The sequence below is a fragment of the Oryctolagus cuniculus genome, chromosome 6 (genome assembly GCF_964237555.1).
Source record: "Oryctolagus cuniculus chromosome 6, mOryCun1.1, whole genome shotgun sequence".
NCBI classification, from domain to species: Eukaryota; Metazoa; Chordata; class Mammalia; order Lagomorpha; family Leporidae; genus Oryctolagus; species Oryctolagus cuniculus.
In genome coordinates, this window is record NC_091437.1 from 21,249,730 (window position 1) to 21,270,287 (window position 20,558).

General features: G+C 48.2%; 1 protein-coding gene across 4 annotated transcripts in view; it reads right to left on the minus strand.

Annotated features, from left to right (window-relative positions):
• KIF3A (kinesin family member 3A) overlaps positions 1-15,315 on the minus strand; it is a 63,375-nt gene extending 48,060 nt beyond the window's left edge. For all 4 annotated transcript variants that reach the window (XM_070076093.1, XM_070076092.1, XM_070076091.1 and 1 more), the window contains exons 1-2: positions 15,134-15,315; positions 12,493-12,766 (exon numbers count right to left, since the gene is read on the minus strand). In XM_070076093.1, coding sequence (XP_069932194.1) covers positions 12,493-12,766; positions 15,134-15,139 — 280 coding nt within the window. In that variant the 5' untranslated portion in view covers positions 15,140-15,315. The remainder of the gene's footprint in view (positions 1-12,492; positions 12,767-15,133) is intronic.
• Positions 15,316-20,558: the final 5,243 nt, after the last annotated feature.

Sequence of the window (20,558 nt, forward strand, 5' to 3'; positions counted from 1 at the left end):
CAGGAGAATATTTTCAGACTGGAAAACTCCATGATTGACATGACATTGTTGCAGTATACAAAAAGGTCTTACCTCAGTAGTAGAGAACAATTAACCTTAACCTTCCGCTGCATACTGCTATGGTCTTAAATAAGAACAAATCTTTTTTTTTTTTTTTTTTATTTGACGGGTAGAGTTATAGACAGTGAAAGAGAGAGACAGAGAGAAAGGTCTTCCTTCCATTGGTTCACTCTCCAAATGGCCACTATGGCCGGCGCTGTGCCGATCCGAAGTCAGGTGCTTCTTCCTGGTCTCCCATGTGAGTGCAGGGGCCCAAGCACTTGGGCCATCCTCCACTGCCCTCCTGGGCCACAGCAGAGAACTGGACTGGAAGAGGAGCAACCGGGACTAGAACCCAGTGCTCATATGGGATGCCAGTGCCGCAGGTGGTGGATTAACCAAGTGAGCCATTGCGCCGGCCCCTAAATAACAAATCTTAAAAAAAAAAAATACTTGAAAAGATCAAACTTTTCAAGTAACCATATCCCAGAACATAGCTCATAAATATTTATAGAAATATAAAACTATTCAAGATTCAGGGTTAAATTCACATCTGGCATCCAACCAAAAATTGCCAAGTTGAGGCAAGAGTTTCGCACAGCAATTAAGGCACCAGTTGGAATATCCACATCTTACTGCAATGTCTGGGTTTAAGTCCCAGTTACAGTCACAACTCCAGCTTCCTACTAATGAGCTCCCTGAGAGAAGTATTGTTGTTCAAATATCTGGGTCTCTGCCATCCATGTGGGAGAGCCGGATTGAATTCCAAGCTCCTCGCTTCTGCCCGGCCCACACACAACTGATGCATGCATTTGTAGAATGACAAACAGCTAGGATACAGGTCAATCTCTCTCTTCCATATAAATAAAATAAATTTTTAAAAATAAGTAAACAAAATTTGCCCAGTTTGCAAGAAAGACAAAAATACTAGTATACCCATAATGAAGAAATCCATCCATCCATCAAAATTAACTCAGAGCTGTTACAGATGTTAGAATTAGCAAACAAGGACATTAATAGTTATAAAAACTATATTCCATGAGTTAAAAACTTAAGAAGAAACATAAATGAAGCAGTAAAGATCAAAATCAAACTTCTAGGGATGAAAACTACCGTAAATGAAATGAAAATATACTAGGTAGGGTTAATGGACAATCAGATGTTCCAGAAAAAATGATTAGTAAACTTGAAGCATATCAACAGAAACAATCCAGAGAGAAAGGAGAAAAAGCAAACCAACAGAGATCATCAATGAGCTATGGGACAATTCTAAGCAGCTATGTCACTCGAGTGACAGGCAGGGAGTGGGGACACAAAAAATTTTTTAAATAATGGCTGAAATTTTTCCAAATCTGATAAACACTACAAACTACAACACCAAGAAGCTTTGCAAACACAAGAAACATGAAGAAAAATACACTGAGGCACAACATAACCAAATTGTACAAAACCAATAATAAAGAAAGAAATCTTATTTTGTAGCATATGTGCTACAGAAGCAAGTACAAAGAAGGAAATCTTAAAATCAACAGAGAAACAAAGTTGTGTTCTGTAAAAAACAACAAAGAGAAGAATAAAAGTGAATTTCTGGCCAGAAATAACGCAAATGAGGAGACAGCAATGCAGTCAAGAATTGAAAGAAGAAACCATCAGAGCTGGCACTGTGGTGTAGGTTAGGCCCCTGCCTCCTGGAGGATTGCAGCTCTCCTTCCTGAGTGCATATGCTTTCGCCACTCTGCCTACCTCTACCTGTACGTCTTCCATGAAGACAGGAACCTGGATCAGGCCTAGCCAGGGGCCACAAGAATGCCGTACTGTGCCTGTAATGCTGTACAAGGGCTGGCGTCATGGTGTAGCAGGTAAAGCTTCTGTCTTCAGCACTGTCATCCTGTACGGGGGCCGGCTGGAGTCCTGGATGCTCTACTTCCAATCTAGCTTCCTGCTAGTGTGCCTAAGAAAGCAGTGGAAGATGGCCCAAGTCTTTGGGAGAACCAGATGAAGCTCCTATCTCTAAGCTTTGGATGGGCCCAGCTCTGGCCATTGTGGCCATCCGGGAAGTGAACCAGCAGATGGAAGCGCTCTCTCTTGCTCTCTTTCTCTCTCTGCTTCTCTATCTCTGCCTTTTTTTTTTTTTTTTAACAGGCAGAGTGGACAGTGAGAGAGAGAGAGACAGGTCTTCCTTTTCCATTGGTTCACCCACCCAGTGGCCGCTGCGGCCGGCACACCATGCCGATCCGAAGCCAGGAGCCAGGTGCTTCTCCTGGTCTCCCATGCGGGTGCAGGGCCCAAGGACTTGGGCCATCCTCCACTGTACTCCCGGGCCACAGCAGAGAGCTGGACTGGAAGAGGAGCAACCGGGACAGAATCCGGTGCCCCAACCGGGAATAGAACCTGGTGTGCTGGTGCTGCAGGCGGAGGAATAGCCCATTGAGCTGTGGCGCCGGCCTATCTCTGCCTTTCAAATAAACAGAAGAAAGAAACCATCAACCTAGAAAACTACATCAAGTGAAGAGATTTTTCAAAAATAAAGGTAGAATAAATATACTAAAGGTTTATTAAGGGCCGGCGCCGTGGCTCACTAGGTTAGTCCTCCGCCTGCGGCACAGGCATCCCTTATGGGCTCTGGGTTCTAGTCCTAGTTGCTCTTCTTCCAGTCCAGCTCTCTGCTGTGGCCCGGGAGGGCAGTGGAGGATGGCCCAGGTGCTTGGGCTCCTGCACAAGCACAGGAGACCAGGAAGAAGCACCTGGCTCCTGGCTTCCAATCGGCGCAGCGCCAGCCATGGCAGCCATTTGGGGAGTGAACCAACGGAGGGAGGACCTTTCTCTCTGTCTCTCTATCTGTCAAATAAATAATAAAAAAAAATTTTTTTTTTTTTTGACAGGCAGAGTGGACAGTGAGAGAGAGAGACAGAGAGAGAAAGGTCTTCCTTTGCCGTTGGTTCACCCTCCAATGGCCGCCGCTGCAGCCGGCGCACCGCGCTGATCCGATGGCAGGAGCCAGGATCCAGGTGCTTCTCCTGGTCTCCCATGGGGTGCAGGGCCCAAGCACCTGGGCCATCCTCCACTGCACTCCCTGGCCATAGCAGAGAGCTGGCCTGGAAGAGGGGCAACCGGGACAGAATCCGGCGCCCCAACCGGGACTAGAACCCGGTGTGCCGGCGCCGCAAGGTGGAGGATTAGCCTATTGAGCCACGGCGCCGGCTCTAATAAAAAAATTTTTTAAAAAGGTTTATTTATTACTTATTTGAAAAGCAGAGTGACACACAGATAGAGTGAGAAACACAGAAAAAGAGACAGATTGATCTTCCACCCATTGGCTCAGAGCTAGACCAGGCCAAAGTCAAAGCCAGGAACTCCATCTGGATCTCCTACACAGGGAGCAGGAACCCAAGGACTTGGGCCAACATTCAGTGCCTCCTACATGCCTTAGCAAGAAGCGTGATCCGAGAAGCCAAGATTTGAACTCAAACTCCAATGAATGCTTCTTTAGACTAAAAAAGCTGAAAGAATTCATCATCAGTAGAGGAAATGTTAAATAAGGAGCTGGCACTGTGGTGTAGTAAGCTATGCCTCCGCCTGTGGCACCAGCATTCTACACAGGTACCTATTTGTGTCCCAGCTGCTCCTCTTCCAATTTGTCTCTCTGCCATGGTCTGGGAAAGCAGTAGAAGGTGGCACAAGTGCTGGGGCCCCTGCATCCACGTGGGAGACTGGGAAGAAGCTCCTGGCTTCATATCAGCCCAGCTCTGGTCATTGTGATTATTTGGGGAATGAACCAGTGAAGGGAATGGAAGACCATTCTATCTCTACCTCTGTCTATAACTCTACCTCTTTAAAAAGAAAAAAGACGGCCGGCGCCGCGGCTCACTAGGCTAATCCTCCGCCTAGCGGCGCCGGCACACCGGGTTCTAGTCCCGGTCGGGGCGCCGGATTCTGTCCCGGTTGCCCCTCTTCCAGGCCAGCCCTCTGCTGTGGCCAGGGAGTGCAGTGGAGGATGGCCCAGGTGCTTGGGCCCTGCACCCCATGGGAGACCAGGAAAAGCACCTGGCTCCTGCCATCGGATCAGCGCGGTGCGCCGGCCGCAGCGCGCCGGCCGCGGCGGCCATTGGAGGGTGAACCAACGGCAAAAGGAAGACCTTTCTCTCTGTCTCTCTCTCTCACTGTCCACTCTGCCTGTCAAAAAAAAAAAAAAAAAGAAAAAGAAAAAAGAGAGAGAGAGAGAGAAATGTTAAATGAAGTTTTTTAGGCACAAAAGAAAGTATTTTAGATGGAAATATGTACTACAAAAGGAATGAAGAGTGCCTGAAAGTAAATAAACATTTAAGATATCTTTCTCATTATTTAAGTGACTATAAAGCATAACTGATGGCTTTTTTAAATTGTTCTTTTTTTCTAAGATCTGAAAGGTAGAAATAGAAGGAGAAACAAAGATATCATCCATCTGCTGGTTTACTTCCCAAACTGCTGCACCAATCTGAAGCCAGGAGCCAAGAGCTTCCTCCAGGTCTTCCACATGGGTGCAGAGGCCCAAGGACTTGGGCCATCCTCCAATGCTTTCCCAGGAGCACTAGCAGGAAGCTGGATCAGAAGCAGAGCAGCCAGGACTCGAATTGGCACCCAAACGGGATGTTGGCGCCTCCATTATGCCACAGCACCAGCCCCTGATGGCTTTTCTTTAAAAAAGACTCATTTACTCACTTATTTGGAAATCAGAATTACAGAGAGAGAGGGAGAAATAGAGAGAGATCTTCTATCTGCTGGTTCACTTCCCTAACAGCTGGGTCTGGACCATGCCAAAGCCAGGTGCCTGAAACTCCATCCAGGTCTCCGACATGGGTGCAGGGGCCCAAATACCTGGGCTAAGCTGCTTTCCTAGGCACATTAGCAGGAAGCTGGATCAGAAGTGGAGTGCCTAGCCAGCGCTGTAGTATAATGGGCTAAGCCTCCGCCCACAGTGCCAGAATCCAATATGGGTGCCAGTTCGAGTCCTGGTTGCTCCACTCTGATTCAGCTCTCTACTGTGGGCTGGGAAAGCAGTAGAAGATGGCCCCCTGCACGCACATGGGAGACCTGGAAGAAGCTCCTGCCTCCTGATCGGCTCAGCTCCGGCCACCGGCCACTGCGGCCATCTGGGGAATAAACCAGAGGATGGAAGATTTTTTTTTAAAAGATTTTTTATTTATTTATTTGACAGGTACAGTTACAGACAGTGAGAGATAGATACAGAGAGAAAGGTCTTCCTTCCGTTGGTTCACTCCCCAAATGGCCACTACGGCCGGCACTGTGCCGATCCGAAGACAGGAACCAGGTGCCTCTTCCTGGTCTCCCATGCAGAAGCAGGGGCCCAAGCGCTGGAGTCATCCTCCACTGCTTTCCAGGCCACAGCAGAGAGCTGGACTGGAAGAGGAGCAACCAGGACTAGAACCTGGTGCCCATAAGGGATGCCTGTGCCGCAGGTGGAGGATTAACCTAGTGTGCCACGGCGCAGGCCCTGGATGATCTTTCTCTCTCTCTCTGTCTCTCTATAACTCTACATCTCAAATAAAAACAATAAAATCTTAAAAAAAAAAAAAAGAAAGAAAGAAAGAAAGAGCAGCAGCAGAATGCCCAAAAGGGATGCCAATGCTGCATACTGTGGCTTAATCCACTGCACCACAGCGCCAGGCCCCATAACTGATGCCTTAAACAAAGGTAAGAACATCATGGTGGGAAGTTTACAACATGTGCAAGTAAAATATGTGACAACAATAGCACAAAGTGTGGGAAGAGAGAAATAGAAGTATACCATGGGCCGGTGCTGCGGCTCACTAGGCTAATCCTCCACCTTGCGGTGCCGGCACACCGGGTTCTAGTCCCGGTCGGGGTGCCGGATTCTGTCCCGGTTGCCCCTTTTCCAGGCCAGCTCTCTGCTGTGGCCAGGGAGTGCAGTGGAGGATGGCCCAAGTCCTTGGGCCCTGCACCCCATGGGAGACCAGGGTAAGTACCTGGCTCCTGCCATCGGATCAGCGCGGTGCGCCAGCCGCAGCGCACCAGCCCCGGCAGCCATTGGAGGGTGAACCAACGGCAAAGGAAGACCTTTCTCTCTGTCTCTCTTCTCACTGTCCACTCTGCCTGTCAGATAAATAAATAAATAAAAGAAGTATACCATGACAAAATTCTTATATATAAAGTGGTATAATCACACTTGAAGGTACACCATTGTACACTGAATATTTACACTATAAATATTAAAGCAAACACTAAAATAAAACACAGATCTATTGCTATAAGCCAACAAAGATAAAATGAAATAACAAAAAGACTTGATTAATCCAAAAGAAGGCATAAAAATAATAAAGGGAATATGAAGAACAAATGGGCAAAAAACAAAAAACCAAATAACACAGCAGATTTCAACTCAACCACATAATAATCTCATTAAATATAAATGGAGTTAATATCTCAAGTAAGAATCAAAAATAACAAGACAATTTATACAGCAAGTCCAAGCGCATGCTGCTGTGCAGAAAAGCACAGACACAGAAGATGGGATGCTGGCCTGCGTCAGTTCCAGGGCACCTATATGCCCAGACCCAATCAAAGACCTGGTGTACTAAGCCTCAAATGGGACTTCCTGATGGACAATATTTCATACTTGTTGTCATATATGATGCTAGAAGAATTAAGCATACAGCACATTGGAAAAGGACTCTTGGAAGTTTGCTTCTGGTTTCCTCCAAATTTTCCCTCATTTACCTTTACCCTTTGCTGATTCTGTTTTTTGTTTGTTTGTTTATTTGTTTGTTTGTTTTTTGGGTATACTTTGTTTTTTTTTTTTTTAATTTTTTTTTTCTTTTTTCTTTTTTTTTTTTTTAATTTTTGACAGGCAGAGTGGACAGTGAGAGAGACAGACAGAGAGAGAAAGGTCTTCCTTTGCCGTTGGTTCACCCTCCAATGGCCGCCGCTGCAGCCGGCGCACCGCGCTGATCCGATGGCAGGAGCCAGGATCCAGGTGCTTTTCCTGGTCACCCATGGGGTGCAGGGCCCAAGCACCTGGGCCATCCTCCACTGCACTCCCTGGCCATAGCAGAGAGCTGGCCTGGAAGAGGGGCAACCGGGACAGAATCCGGCGCCCCAACCGGGACTAGAACCCGGTGTGCCGGCGCCGCAAGGTGGAGGATTAGCCTATTGAGCCACGGCGCCGGCTGGGTATACTTTGTTTTAATAAACTTAGGCTGTAGATAAAACAATGTTAAGTCCTCCTAGCAATCACTGAATGCAGATACTGTATGGACCTCTAGTGTAGCTACTTTATAGAAATACGTTTTCTTTCTTTCTTTTTTTTTTTTTTTTTTTTTTTTTTTTTTGACAGGCAGAGTGGACAGTGAGAGAGAGAGACAGAAAGGTCTTCCTTTGCCGTTGGTTCACCCTCCAATGGCTGCCATGGCTGGCACGCTGTAGCCAGTGCACCGCGCTGATCCAATGGCAGAAGCCAGGAGCCAGGTGCTTTTCCTGGTCTCCCATGGGGTGCAGGGCCCAAGCACTTGGGCCATCCTCCACTGCACTCCCGGGCCACAGCAGAGAGCTGGCCTGGAAGAGGGGCAACCGGGACAGAATCCGGCACCCCGACCGGGACTAGAACCCAGTGTGCCGGCGCCGCAAGGCGGAGGATTAGCCTAGTGAGCCGCGGTGCCGGTGAAATACATTTTCAATGTAAAACACAAATAGGGGGTGCTGGGTGCTGTGGCACACCCAGTTACGCAGCGGCCACAGCACCCAGAAGTGCCAGCATACCATGTGGGTGCTAGTTTGGGACCTGGCTCCTCCACTTCTAATACAGCTCCCTGCTAAGGCTCCTAGGAAAGTAGTGGAAGATGATCCAAATCCTTGGGCCCCCCGCACCCAAGTGGGAGACCTAAAAGAAGCTCCTGGTTCCCGGCTTTGGCCTGGTACAGCCCTGGCCATTGAGGTTATTTGTGGAGTGAACCAGAGGATAGAAGATCTCTCTGTCTTTCCTCTCTCTCTCTTAAATCTACCTTTCAAATAAATAAATAAACTTTTAAACACACACACACACGCACACACACACACACACATACAAATGGATAAAAAGCAAAAGGATGGAAAAAGATATACCACATGAAAACTAAAAATAGAATATCTATATGAGTGTCAGACAAAATAGGTTTCAGAGAAAAGAATATTACCAGGAATAAAAATAGGTAATTTTATAATGAAAAAGAGGTCAATTCATTAAGAGTACAAAAAAATCCTCAGCATTTATGCACCTACTCAGAGTTTCTAAATATATGAAGCAAAAACTGACAGAACTAAAAGGAACTGGCAAATCCAAAAATATACTCAGGAAATTCAGTATCCCTCTCTCAATAATTTACAGATCAACTAGACTGAAAACAAATACATTAAAAAATTTGAAGACTGGCCGGCGCTGTGGCTCACTAGGCTAATCCTCCGCCTTGCGGCGCCGGCACACCGGGTTCTAGTCCCGGTTGGGGCGCCGGATTCTGTCCCGGTTGCCCCTCTTCCAGGCCAGCTCTCTGCTGTGGCCAGGGAGTGCAGTGGAGGATGGCCCAAGTGCTTGGGCCCTGCACCCCATGGGAGACCAGGAGAAGTACCTGGCTCCTGCCATCGGATCAGCGCGGTGCGCCGGCTGCAGCGGCGGCCATTGGAGGGTGAACCAACGGCAAAGGAAGACCTTTCTCTCTGTCTCTCTCTCTCACTCACTGTCCACTCTGCCTGTCAAAAAAAAAAAAAAAAAAAAAATGAAGACTATCAAACAAAATTTATCTAAAAGACATTTATAGAACACTCTGAATAAAGAGAACATACATTCTTTTCAAGTACACACAAAACACTTAAAAGACTATATTCTGGGTCACTAAAACGTCTCAAGAAATTTAAAAACATTCAAGACATACAAATTATGTTCTCTAACTCAATGGAATTAAACTTGAAATTAGTAGCAGAAAAATCTCTGAGAAAATAATCTCAAAATATTTGGAAACTAACATTTTTAAAGATCCCAGAGTTCAAAGAAGTAATCAAGATGTAAAGTGCAAATTATTTTGGACTGCATCAAAATGAAAATACAGTATTCTAAATCTGCAGGATGCCACTAAAAACAGCATTTGAGGGGTAATTTATATCATTAAACCCTTACATAGGAGAGATGGGGAGGGAGAGAGAGAGAGAGAGAGAGAGAAAGGAAGGGAGGAAGGGAGGAAGGGAGGAAGGGAGGAAGGAAGGAAAGAAGGAAGGAAGGAAGGAAGGAGGGAGGGAGGGAATGACAGACTGACTGAAAGCAATGATCTCAGGTTTCATCTTAAAAAATAGAAAAAGAAAGGCTGGTGCCGTGGCTCACTAGGCTAATCCTCCACCTTGCGGCGCCGGCACATCGGGTTCTAGTCCCGGTCGGGGCGCCGGATTCTGTCCCAGTTGCCCCTCTTCCAGACCAGCTCTCTGCTGTGGCCAGGGAGTGCAGTGGAGGATGGCCCAGGTCCTTGGGCCCTGCACCCCATGGGAGACCAGGGTAAGTACCTGGCTCCTGCCATCGGATCAACGCGGTGTGCCAGCCGCAGCACACCAGCAGTGGCGGCCATTGGAGGGTGAACCAACGGCAAAGGAAGACCTTTCTCTCTGTCTCTCTTCTCACTGTCCACTCTGCCTGTCCAAAAAAAAAAAAAAAAAAAATTAAAAATTAAAAAAAAAAAAATAGAAAAAGAAGACCTGATTAAACCCAAAGTAAGCAGCAGAAAACAAACAATACAGATCAGTGCAGAAATCAATGAAGTAGAAAACATAAAAAAAGGAAAATTAATAAAACCAAAATGCAGCTCTCTGAAAGCAATAAAATTGACAAATCTCTAGCCAAACTAAACAGGAAAAAAGACACGAATTACTAGCACATGAAAGACAAAGAATTGTATGACTACATTCTAACATGTTAAAAGAATAGGAGAATAATATAAATAACTTTTTGCCAATAATTTTTTTTTGGACAGGCAGAGTTAGACAGTGAGAGAGAGAAAGAGAGAAAGGTCTTCCTTCCATTGGTTCACCTCCCTAGTGGCTGCTGCGGCTGGCGCACTGCGCCGATCCGAAGCCAGGAGCCAGGTGCTTCCTCCTGGTCTCCCACGCGGGTGCAGGGCCCAAGCACTTGGGCCATCCTCCACTGCCTTCCCGCACCACAGCAGAGAGCTGGACTGGAAGAGGAGCAACCGGGACAGAATCCAGTGCCCCAACCAGGACTAGAACCCAGGTTGCCAATAAATTTGACAGATGGAATATACAAATGCCATAACAGACAAATTATCAAAACTCACTCAAGAGAAAACAGATAACCTAAATATCCTTATGTCTATTTTAAAGAATGAACCTCTAGCAAAACTTAAAAACCTCCCTCCTAGCGGCCGGCACCGCGGCTCAATAGGCTAATCCTCCACCTTGCAGCGCCGGCACACCAGGTTCTAGTCCCGGTCGGGGCGCCGAATTCTGTCGTGGTTGCCCCTCTTCCAGGCCAGCTCTCTGCTGTGGCCCGGGAAGGCAGTGGAGGATGGCCCCATGGGAGACCAGGATAAGTACCTGGCTCCTGTGTGGTGCGCCGGCCGCAGCGCACCAGCCACGGTGGCCATTGGAGGGTGAACCAACGGCAAAGGAAGACCTTTCTCTCTGTCCTTCTCTCTCTCACTGTCCACTCTGCCTGTCAATAAACAAATAAACAAACAAACAAAAAACCTCCCTCCCATAAGGAAAACTCCAAGGGCAGGCACTATGGCACAATAGGTTAAGCCTTAGGGCTCCTACAACCTTAATGACAATCGCCAGAGCTTCCAACCCAGCTTCCTGCTAAGGTGCCTGGGACACACATGATGATGAGTCATACTTAGGTTCCTGCCACCCACAAGGGAAGACTGGCTCTTGGCTTCAGCCCAGCCCAGCCAAGTTTATTGTAGGCATTTGAGAAATGAACCAGCAGATGAAAGATCTTTTTCTCTCTCTACCAGCTTGTCTTGGAAGGAGAGCTAATAACCAACATAGAACAGACAAGAAATAAAATACACAGTCTGGAAACAAACCTACACATTTGTAGTCAACTGATTTTTGACAAAAGTGCCAAATTAGTTCAATAGGGAAAGAACAGTCTTCTCAACAAATGCTGCTGCAACAACTGGAAATCCATTGGCAAGAAACAAAAACAGGGGCTGGCGCTGTGGTGTGGCGGGAAAGCCACCGCCTTTAGTGCCGGCATCCCATATGGGCACCGGTTCAAGTCCCAGATGCTTCACTTCCAATCCAGCTCTCTGCTGTAGCCGGGGAAAGCAGGAGAAGATGGCCTAAGTCCTTGTGTCCGAAAGAAACTCCTGACTTTGGATTGGCACAGCTCCAGCCGTTGTGGCCAATTGGAGAGTGAACCAGCGGATGGAAGACCTCTACCTCTCTCTCTCTCTCTCTCTCTGCCTCTCCCTCTCTGTGTAGCTCTGACTTTCAAATAAATACACAAATCTTAAAAAAAAAAAAAAAAAAAAGCTATGTATGGCTTTCAAACATTTTTTGCACCACAAAATAAACTTATCTTTAGTTCCATTTTCCATGAACTCTTTGAAGTACTTTTTTTTTTTTTTTTTTTTTGGACAGGCAGAGTGGACAGAGAGAAAGGTCTTCCTTTGCCGTTGGTTTACCCCCCAATGGCGCTGCAGCCAGCGCACTGCGCTGATCCAAAGCCAGGAGCCAGGTGCTTCTCTTGGTCTCCCATGTGGGTACAGGGCCCAAGCACTTGGGCCATCCTCCACTGCACTCCCAGGCCACAGGAGAGAGCTGGACTGGAAGAGGAGCAACTGGACAGAATCCAGCGCCCCGACCGGGACTAGAACCTGAGGTGCCGGTGCCACAGGCGGAGGATTAGCCTATTGAACCACAGCGCCAGCCTGAAGTACTCTCATAAGACAAACAAATTTAAAATGGGCAAACTATTTTGAGGCATTTCACCAAAGAATATATACAAATGGCTACTAAGTACATGAAAAGATGCTTAACATCATTAGGCGTTAGGGAAACTCAATTTAAAACACAATGATACAACACCAGAGCTCCTTCCTCTAGAACGGCTATAATTAAATAGACTAACAACCCAAGTGTTGATGAGAATGTGAAGAAACAAGAACTCTTCAGTCATACTGGTGAAGGAAAATGAGTATAACCATCACTTTGGAAAACAGGCAGTTTCTTCAAAAGATAAAGATACCATAGGACCCCATAACTTCAAAACTGCAATGACAGAAAGTAGATCATTTGTTGCCTGGGGGGTGGGAGAATAGGACTGCAGTGAGCAAAAAAGAACTTTTTTGGATGTTCCAAGCGTTCAGAAACTGCACTGTGGTGATGGTTTCACCACTGCATATATTTACTTCAACTCACTGAACTGTACAGTTACGATAATCAAAAGTATTCACTTACCATTGTAGCCTTCAAGAACAGAATCAATAATAGGTCTCGCAGTTAAGTTATAAACATCAAGTTGTTTACTCTCTGGTCCAAAAACAGTATCAAAAGTAAAGGTCTTCGGAGGTTCATTGGAAGAATCAGTCTTATGCACAGTGATAGTCCCCCTCATCTCATCCACACTGACAGCCTGCTTGTAGAACATGGATTTCTCTCTCTCATTGAGGGGCCGGCACCTAACAACGACCTTCACATTATCGCAGCTTTCTGGCTTCTCTGATTTATTGATCTGGTGGAGACAATTTTACAAATAATGAAAATGAGCACTGACATCTATCCTCAACAAATTAAATGTATAATCTGCAAAAGGGTGCTCTGTCATCTCAGTGGCTTTGCACGTGTTAGGACTTCAAAAAGATTTGTCAAATAAAGATATTTTACAGAAAAAGATATTAAAGGATGAAAGGGAAAAGTTAATTTTACAACACAGAAGAGAAAAACTTCATTTACATTTGTAGTAAATGCTGTTCAAGCAGAAAATGAATTCGCAAATTATAGACTTTCTGCCCAAAAGTCTCTGACATCCTCTGAATTTCCTGCCTACTGGAAAACACACGTGAAGTGAGTAAAAGCTTGAATCAAGAATTTAGTAGGTGCTACCCCGAGACTTCTAGTTTTATTTTCTATAAAGCATTAGTAAACTGTTTTCTGTCATACATCATATATGATTTATTTATCTTCTCAACAGAAGGCAAGTTAAAGATGGGAAAAAAAAGTCCAGCAGTAGACAGAGAACAATACCATAGTATGATCTAACCTTAAGAACATTTGTATAAGTTTCAATTTTTGAAATTTTATATGATTTAAGAACTTGTATTAAAACACAATCACATTACAGAAGGGAAGACGTTCAACAGGTTAACTGAACAGATACTTGTGAGTTCTTGCTTCAGATACCTTTCAAATCATTCAAGAGTTACAAATCTAAGTCACTGTCACTGATTTTGACATTGTCATTGACAAGTAACAGCACACACTGACACAATAAACTTCTCTCCATCTGTATCTTCATCACCTTAGTCTAGGTAACAGCATCTGGGCCCTGGATTATAGCCTCCTAATTGTACTCTGACATCTGATTAGATCACTCCCTGTTCTCGACAAGGCACTCAAAGCCAACAGTAATCTAACCATCTCAATTTCCTATTTAAAATTCTCCACACACACACAAAAAAGTTTGCCATAAATGTTGGGACAAAAAAATCAAAACCCTTAAGATGGTCCCTAACACTGGGTTCCCTCCTATGTCTACCTCTCCAGGCTTGCTTCAGGCCTATCAGCCACAGCATCACCCTGGCTTACTGGCATCTGCTCACCGACAAGCTCCTGCTCACCGCTGTCTCTCCATGGGCTGTTCCGTTTGCCTAGAACATTCCTCACTCCTCTCCTCACTCAGAAAACGACCACTTATTCCTCAGATCTTAGCTCAATGCAAGCCTCTCGGAAGCTTTCCTGGGCTAGGGAAGGTACTTTCAGGCTCTGAGACCACCCCACGCTCCCCTTGGTGGACCTGATTTTACTTCTGCTTCTACCTTACCTGATTAACGTTTGCCTACACCAGAGGCTGTAAACAGGTAGTGATGTCTTGTTTGGCTCATGGTATTTACAAATCTCAGGAATTAGTTGGTAAAATTGGAAAATATCACAAAATGAGCGATTTCTGCAATCTCTTTTTCTAAAAATGGTCGATCTATGGTTCAGCAATCTCACGTGGCAACATTTCCCATCCCACAGAATCCGCTCGTTTCTAAGTGTCTTCTCTCCATAAAGGGGTATGGTGTTCACCAACACCACAGAGGGCAAAAAGCTCTATTTTCTAGCTCTAAGGCCTCGCATGCGGTTGCTGCCCACTATGCACTGAAAGAATTAATAACCTGAAAGCAACGGACAGGAACAAACACGGAGCACTACTGGACGCTGAATGTCAAGCACCGCCCTTCACGTCTCCTGCGCATTATCTCATTTCACCCAGATAGCAGCCCCAAGAGGAAAAGTTTAATTACATGGTATCTATGGGCCCAGACGGATTAAATAATGGCCGAGGCCTCCCAGCCAGTAGAGAAGGCGCACAGCTCCAGCTTTCTCTGCGACCCTTCCTCAGACGGGCACAAATCTCTAAGCTCTTAGATACAAGGCAGCGCCAAGCACACACAAAGACACTACGGGTTACACTCTGCACCGTAAGCGCCACAGCCACACAGGAATGACAGCTCCGGCCTGGAACGGCGGCGCCGAGGCCCACCGGGTGCGGAGCATCCTCAAGACCCCCGCGACCGCCCCCCGACGCCCTAGCCAGGGCGCAGGGCTGGGTGCCAGGGCGCATCCTCCAACACAGGGCTTTGCCGTCGCGCGGCGCAGGCCCCCGGGAGGCCGGCGACGGGGCCTGTCTCGCCAGACCCTCCCAGGGAGGGCTGGACACCTGCGGGCCCCCAGCCGGACCCGCCAGCTCCCTCCGCCGCCAAGGCCCGCGGGGCCCGGCCCTGCCCCGCCCCGCCCGGGCCGCCTGCAGGGTCCGCGCCTCCATGGCAACGGCCGCGCCCCCGGGCCAGGCCGCTGGGATGAGGAGAAACCCCCGCGGCTGAGCGACCCTCCTCACCGGCATGGCGGCCCCCTCCCGTGCCCGGCGGATGTCCCCGCCTGGGGTGCAGCCCAACCACACTGGAGTTCGCGGGAGAGGTGGCCCACAGACACCCGAACACCTCCTTGGCGCTCTCCAGACTGCGGCTCCTCAGGCGAGAGCGCGCAGTGCGCAGGCGCACTCCGAGTTCGCCCCGCCCCAGCCCCGCTCGCGGCTTCCCGGCCTCCTGAACGGCGCCTGCGCGGAGGCCGGGTCGGGCTGATCTCCCAGGACGCCGGACAGAGGCCGCGCCTGCGCAATGCTGCGGTGCCGCGGGCGGGGAGGCGGCCACACCTGGCGGCCCCGGGGCTGAGGAGGAGGCGCTGTCGGCTTGTGAAAGCCCATCTCCTCGCTCTGGCAGTATCCCGAATGTTCACAGCCATTGTACGTTGCGTCCCATCAAGGCATTACCCGGCTTGACTGCGGACTCGCTCTGACCTCTGTAACCCTCAGCGTGGCCAGTGTCACGCGCATCCCCAGCGCCTCGCGCAGCCCCGGGCACAGAGCAGAGTCTCAGCAAGCATTTGTGAAAGGCCCAAGGAGCCATCCTCTTCGCGTCTGAAGCTTCCCTTGGGAGTGTGACAGGCACTTCAAGCCGAGCAAGCGCCAGCACTGACGTCTCCAGCCCGCCGGCCCGACCGGGCTCCCGCGGGACCTTCTTCCCTCTCTTGGAAGCTGAGTTCTGACAACAAATGTCAGCTGTCAGGCTCTTCCTCTCCACTCAACCTCCAGTGCCCGCCGCTGGACCCCCTCGCTGCTGCCCCCTCACTGTCCCCTCGCTCCAGCGGCTCGGAGCTGGCTTCCTCCGCGGCGCCTCCTCGCCTCATAGGATGCATGCGGTCGGTCCTCAGTACCCCCGGGGTTCTGCATTCGGGGATTCAACCAACTACAGGTGCAAAGATTTTCCGAAAATACTCACATCCCTATAGAACCTGCACGGTCGTGTCGCTGTTCCCTGAACCATACAGTCCCACAGCCATTTGCATTGTATTAGCTAGTCTAAGTAACTGAGAGGTGATCTGAATTACACAGGAGGGTGTGTGTGTTCTGTGCAAACACGAGGCTATTTTCTACGGAAGACTTGGGTATCCATGCCGGTGCCCCACGGAAACCAGGGATGACAGGGCCCGGAGGTATGGAGTGAAAACATGAGTCAGATTTGGTCTTTTGAAAACTATTTTGGTGAATCTATTTGAAAGACGGAGTTACAGAGAGGGAGGGTTTGAGGCAGAGGGAGAGAAAGCGACAAGAGATCTTCCATTTGCTGGTTCACTCCTCAAATGACTGCAATGGCCAAGCTGGGCCAGAGGCAGAAGCCAGGAACCTGCAACTCTGTCCAAATCTCCGACATGGGTGGCAAGAGCCCAAGTACATTAGCAGGAATGCTGGATCTGAAGTGGAATAGCCAGGACTTGAACCGCCACTCTGATATGGGATGCTGGTGTTGCAAGCAACAACTTAAACCTTGGCGCCACTTCACTGGTACCTGTCTGTACTTTCCTGACGGCATCCTTCAAAGCATGAACATTTTTCATCTTAATCAAGTCCAATCTGTATTTTTTTTCTGTTGTATTTCTGCGTTTGGTGCAAATGTAAGGAGCCATTTCTGCCGGCACCATGGCTCACTAGGCTAATCCTCCACCTTGCGGTGCCGGCACACCGGGTTCTAGTCCCGGTTGGGGCGCCGGATTCTGTCCCGGTTGCCCCTCTTCCAGGCCAGCTCTCTGCTGTGGCCAGGGAGTGCAGTGGAGGATGGCCCAAGTACTTGGGCCCTGCACCCCATGGGAGACCAGGAGAAGCACCTGGCTCCTGCCATCGGATCAGCGCGGTGCGCCGGCTGCAGCGCACTGGCCATGCAAGCCTCAGTGGCCATTGGAGGGTGAACCAACGGCAAAGGAAGACCTTTCTCTCTGTCTCTCTCTCTCTCACTGTCCATTCTGCCTGTCAAAAAAAAAAAAAGCCATTTCTTTTTTTTTTTTTTTAGATTTATGTTATTTATTTGAAAGAGTTACAGAGAGAGAGGTAGAGACATAGAGAGAGAGGTCTTCCATCTGCAGGTTCACTCCCAGATGACCACAACGGCCAGAGCTGCACGGATCCGAAGCCAGAAGCCAGGAGCTTCTTCCGGGTCTCCCACGCTGGTGCGGGTGCCCAAGGACTTGGGCCATCTTCTACTGCTTTCCCAGGCCACAGCAGAGAGCTGGATCAGAAGTGGAGCAGCCAGGACCAGAACCGGCACCTCAGGCCAGGGCTTTAACCCACTGCATCACAGTGCCAGCCCCAAGAAGCTATTTCTTAATTCAGCATCATGAATATTTTCTTCTTCTAAGAGTTTCATAGTTGAACCACTTACACTCGGGACTACGATCTATGTCAAGTTACTTTTGCATATGGTGCATGTACAGATCCAGCTATCCCAGCACCATTTGCCACAAAGGCTATTCTTCCCCCACTGAATTGAAACCTTTGTTGAAGTTGCTCATAAATGCCAGAGTCAATTTATAGACTCTGCATTGATCTCTACCTGCAGCGCAGTGCCAGGACCACACTGTATTGCCTACCATAGCTTTGTAGCAAGTTTTGAAATCAGATGGTGTGAGGCCTTCAACTTCATCCTTTTTCAAGATTGTTTTGATGACCATTCAGAATCCTTGGCATTTTCATAGGAATTTTAGTGACACTTTGTTAACTTATGCAAATATGCAGCTGGAATTTTAACAGAGATTATGCTGAATCTATGAATCAATCTTATGGGTATTTTTTTAAAGATTCATTTATTTTTTACTTCAGAATTACACATAGAGAGGAGAGGCAGAGAGAAAGAGAGAGAGAGAGAGAGAGAGAGAGAAAGGTCTTCCATCCACTGGTTCACCCCCCAATTGGCCGCCACGGCTGGAACTGCATTGATCTGAAGCCAGGAGCCAAGAGCTTCCTCTGGGTCTCCCACATGGGTGCAGGGGCCCAAGCACTTGGGCCATCTGCTACTGCTATCACAGGCCACAGCAGAGTGCTGGATCGGAAGAGGAGCAGCTGGGACTAGAACCGTTGCCCATATGGGATGCCGGCGCCGCAGGCCAGGGCATTAACCCACTGCACCACAGGGGTACTTAACAATTAAGTCTTCTAGGCCATAAACACATAATGTCCTTCCACTTATTTTAAAAGTGAGGTTTTTTTATTTTTAGCAATATTTTATAGTTTTCAACATACAAGTATTGCACTGCTGGGGTTCTATTTATTCTCAACTATTTTATCCTTTTTATGCTATTATAAATGGAACTTTTAAAATATGTTTTAAGCTTAGATTTATTTTAAAATTTATTTGAAAGGCACAGAGACAGACAGCAATCTTCCATCTGCCAGTTCACTCCTCAAATGCCTGCAACAGCCAGGGATGTGCCAGTCTGAAGCCAGGAGCTGGGAACTAGATCTGGCTTTCCCATGTGGGTAATAGGAACCCAATTACTTGAGCCATCACCGCCACCTCTCAATTTGCATTGGCAAGAAGCTGGACTCAGGAGCTGGAGCCAGGAGGGAGAGCTAGGAATCTAACCCAAGTACTCTAACATGGCACACAGGCATCTTAACATGTTGGCTAAATCTCTATTCCCCATAAGTATATACTTTGATCAGTTTTCACAAGATGAACACACCTGTGTAATCAGCATCTCCATAAAGAACATGGCCAACCCCTTACAAGCTCCTTGGGCTTCCTTCCAGTCATTATCCACCCATCCCCAAGGGCAACCACTGTCTTGATTCTAACATCAGCTCTCTTCTCGAAAAATACATAAATGGAGTCATACAGTATGGACCTTGTAAAAATTTTAATTTTTATTTGAAAGACAGAAAGAGACAAGAGACACAGATAGAAAGAGCTCTTTCATCTACTGATTCACTCCTCAAGTGCCTGCAGCATCCAGAGCTGGGTCAGGAAAAGGCCAAGAGCCCGGAACTGAATCCAGGTCTCCTGCATGGGGATCCAGAACCCAACTGCTTGACCCATCACCTGCTGCCTCCAGGGGTAAACAAACAGGAAGTGGAATCAGAGGCAGAGCCAGGACTCAAACTCAGGTATTCCAACATGGGACACAGAATTCTTTTTTTTTTTTTTTTTTTAAGATTTATTTACTTATTTGAAAGAGTTACACAGAGAGAGGAGAGGCAGAGAGAGAGAGAGGTCTTCCATCTGCTGGTTCACTCCCCAACTAGCCACAATGGCTGGAGCTGCGCCAATCCAAAGCCAGGAGCCAGGAGCTTCTTCTGGGTCTCCCATGCAGGTGCAGCAGCTGAAGGGCTTGGGCCATCTTCTACTGCTTTCCCAGGCCATAGCAGAGAGCTGGATTGGAAGTAGAGCTGCGGGGACTTGAACTGGTGCCCATAGGGGATGCTGGCACTGCAGGTGGTGGCTTTACCCTCTCTGTCACAGTGCTGGCCCCAACATAGGCATGTTAATAGCTGCTCCAAAAGCCCATCTCATAGTATAAACTCTTGCATCTGTTCCTTAAACTCAACATATTTGTGAGATTCTTCTATACTGTTGACAAAGCAATGATTTGTCCTTTGTAGCAGTAGTGAATAAACCTCAATTTGTCGATCCTGTGCAACTGTTGATGACATCTGTCTCGTATCCAGTTTGCAGATATTGCAAATAGTGTTGCTCTGAGCATTATGTGGGTATCTTTTCATGCACTTGTATACATTTCTGTTGGGCAAATGCCCAGGAGTGGAATTGCTGATCCATACACACACACACACACACACCCATCTATTGTCTTTCTCTCCTAACTAGGACCTAAGTCCCAGTTATTTTGCTCAGTTATGTGCCAATGCCCATCACATAGTAGGCCTTCAACAGATAACTGCTGAGTGCATAAGTGCATGCCTGAACGAACTTCCTTGTAACGGAGATAGGGGTCGCTTGTTAGGAAAGAGATCGCCCGAGTGTCTGAGAGGTCAACCAAGCACGAAGTCGCACACCCCAGCCTGTCCAACCCAGCTCTTGAGGCTGCTGCTCTACCGGGTCTTGTGTCCCCAGATCTGCACCATGTGCTATGAGGTAGCCGGGAGTCCCTGCCCGGGGCAGGCGTGGTCACCAGCTGGCGTGCCCCAGGCTGGGCGCTCTGCGCATGGGGCGCGGGCTTCGGGTGAGGAAGGGGGTCCCGCAAGCTGAAGTGGGCCTGGGAGGAGACCCTGGGTGATTCCTCACTCACCTGCGCGCTCTGGCTTCTGCCGCCCTCAGGTGCACACCTCCCGACCCCAAGCGAGGGCCCGGAAGGTGGGCCCGGGGCACCCGGGCAGCGCCCAGAGAGGAGTCCAGGTGCAGCCGCTGAGCCCGCCCCGAACGGTGGCAGCCCCAGGTGCGCTGCGTTAGTCGGGTGCTGGGTTATAAAAAGCCGGTTTA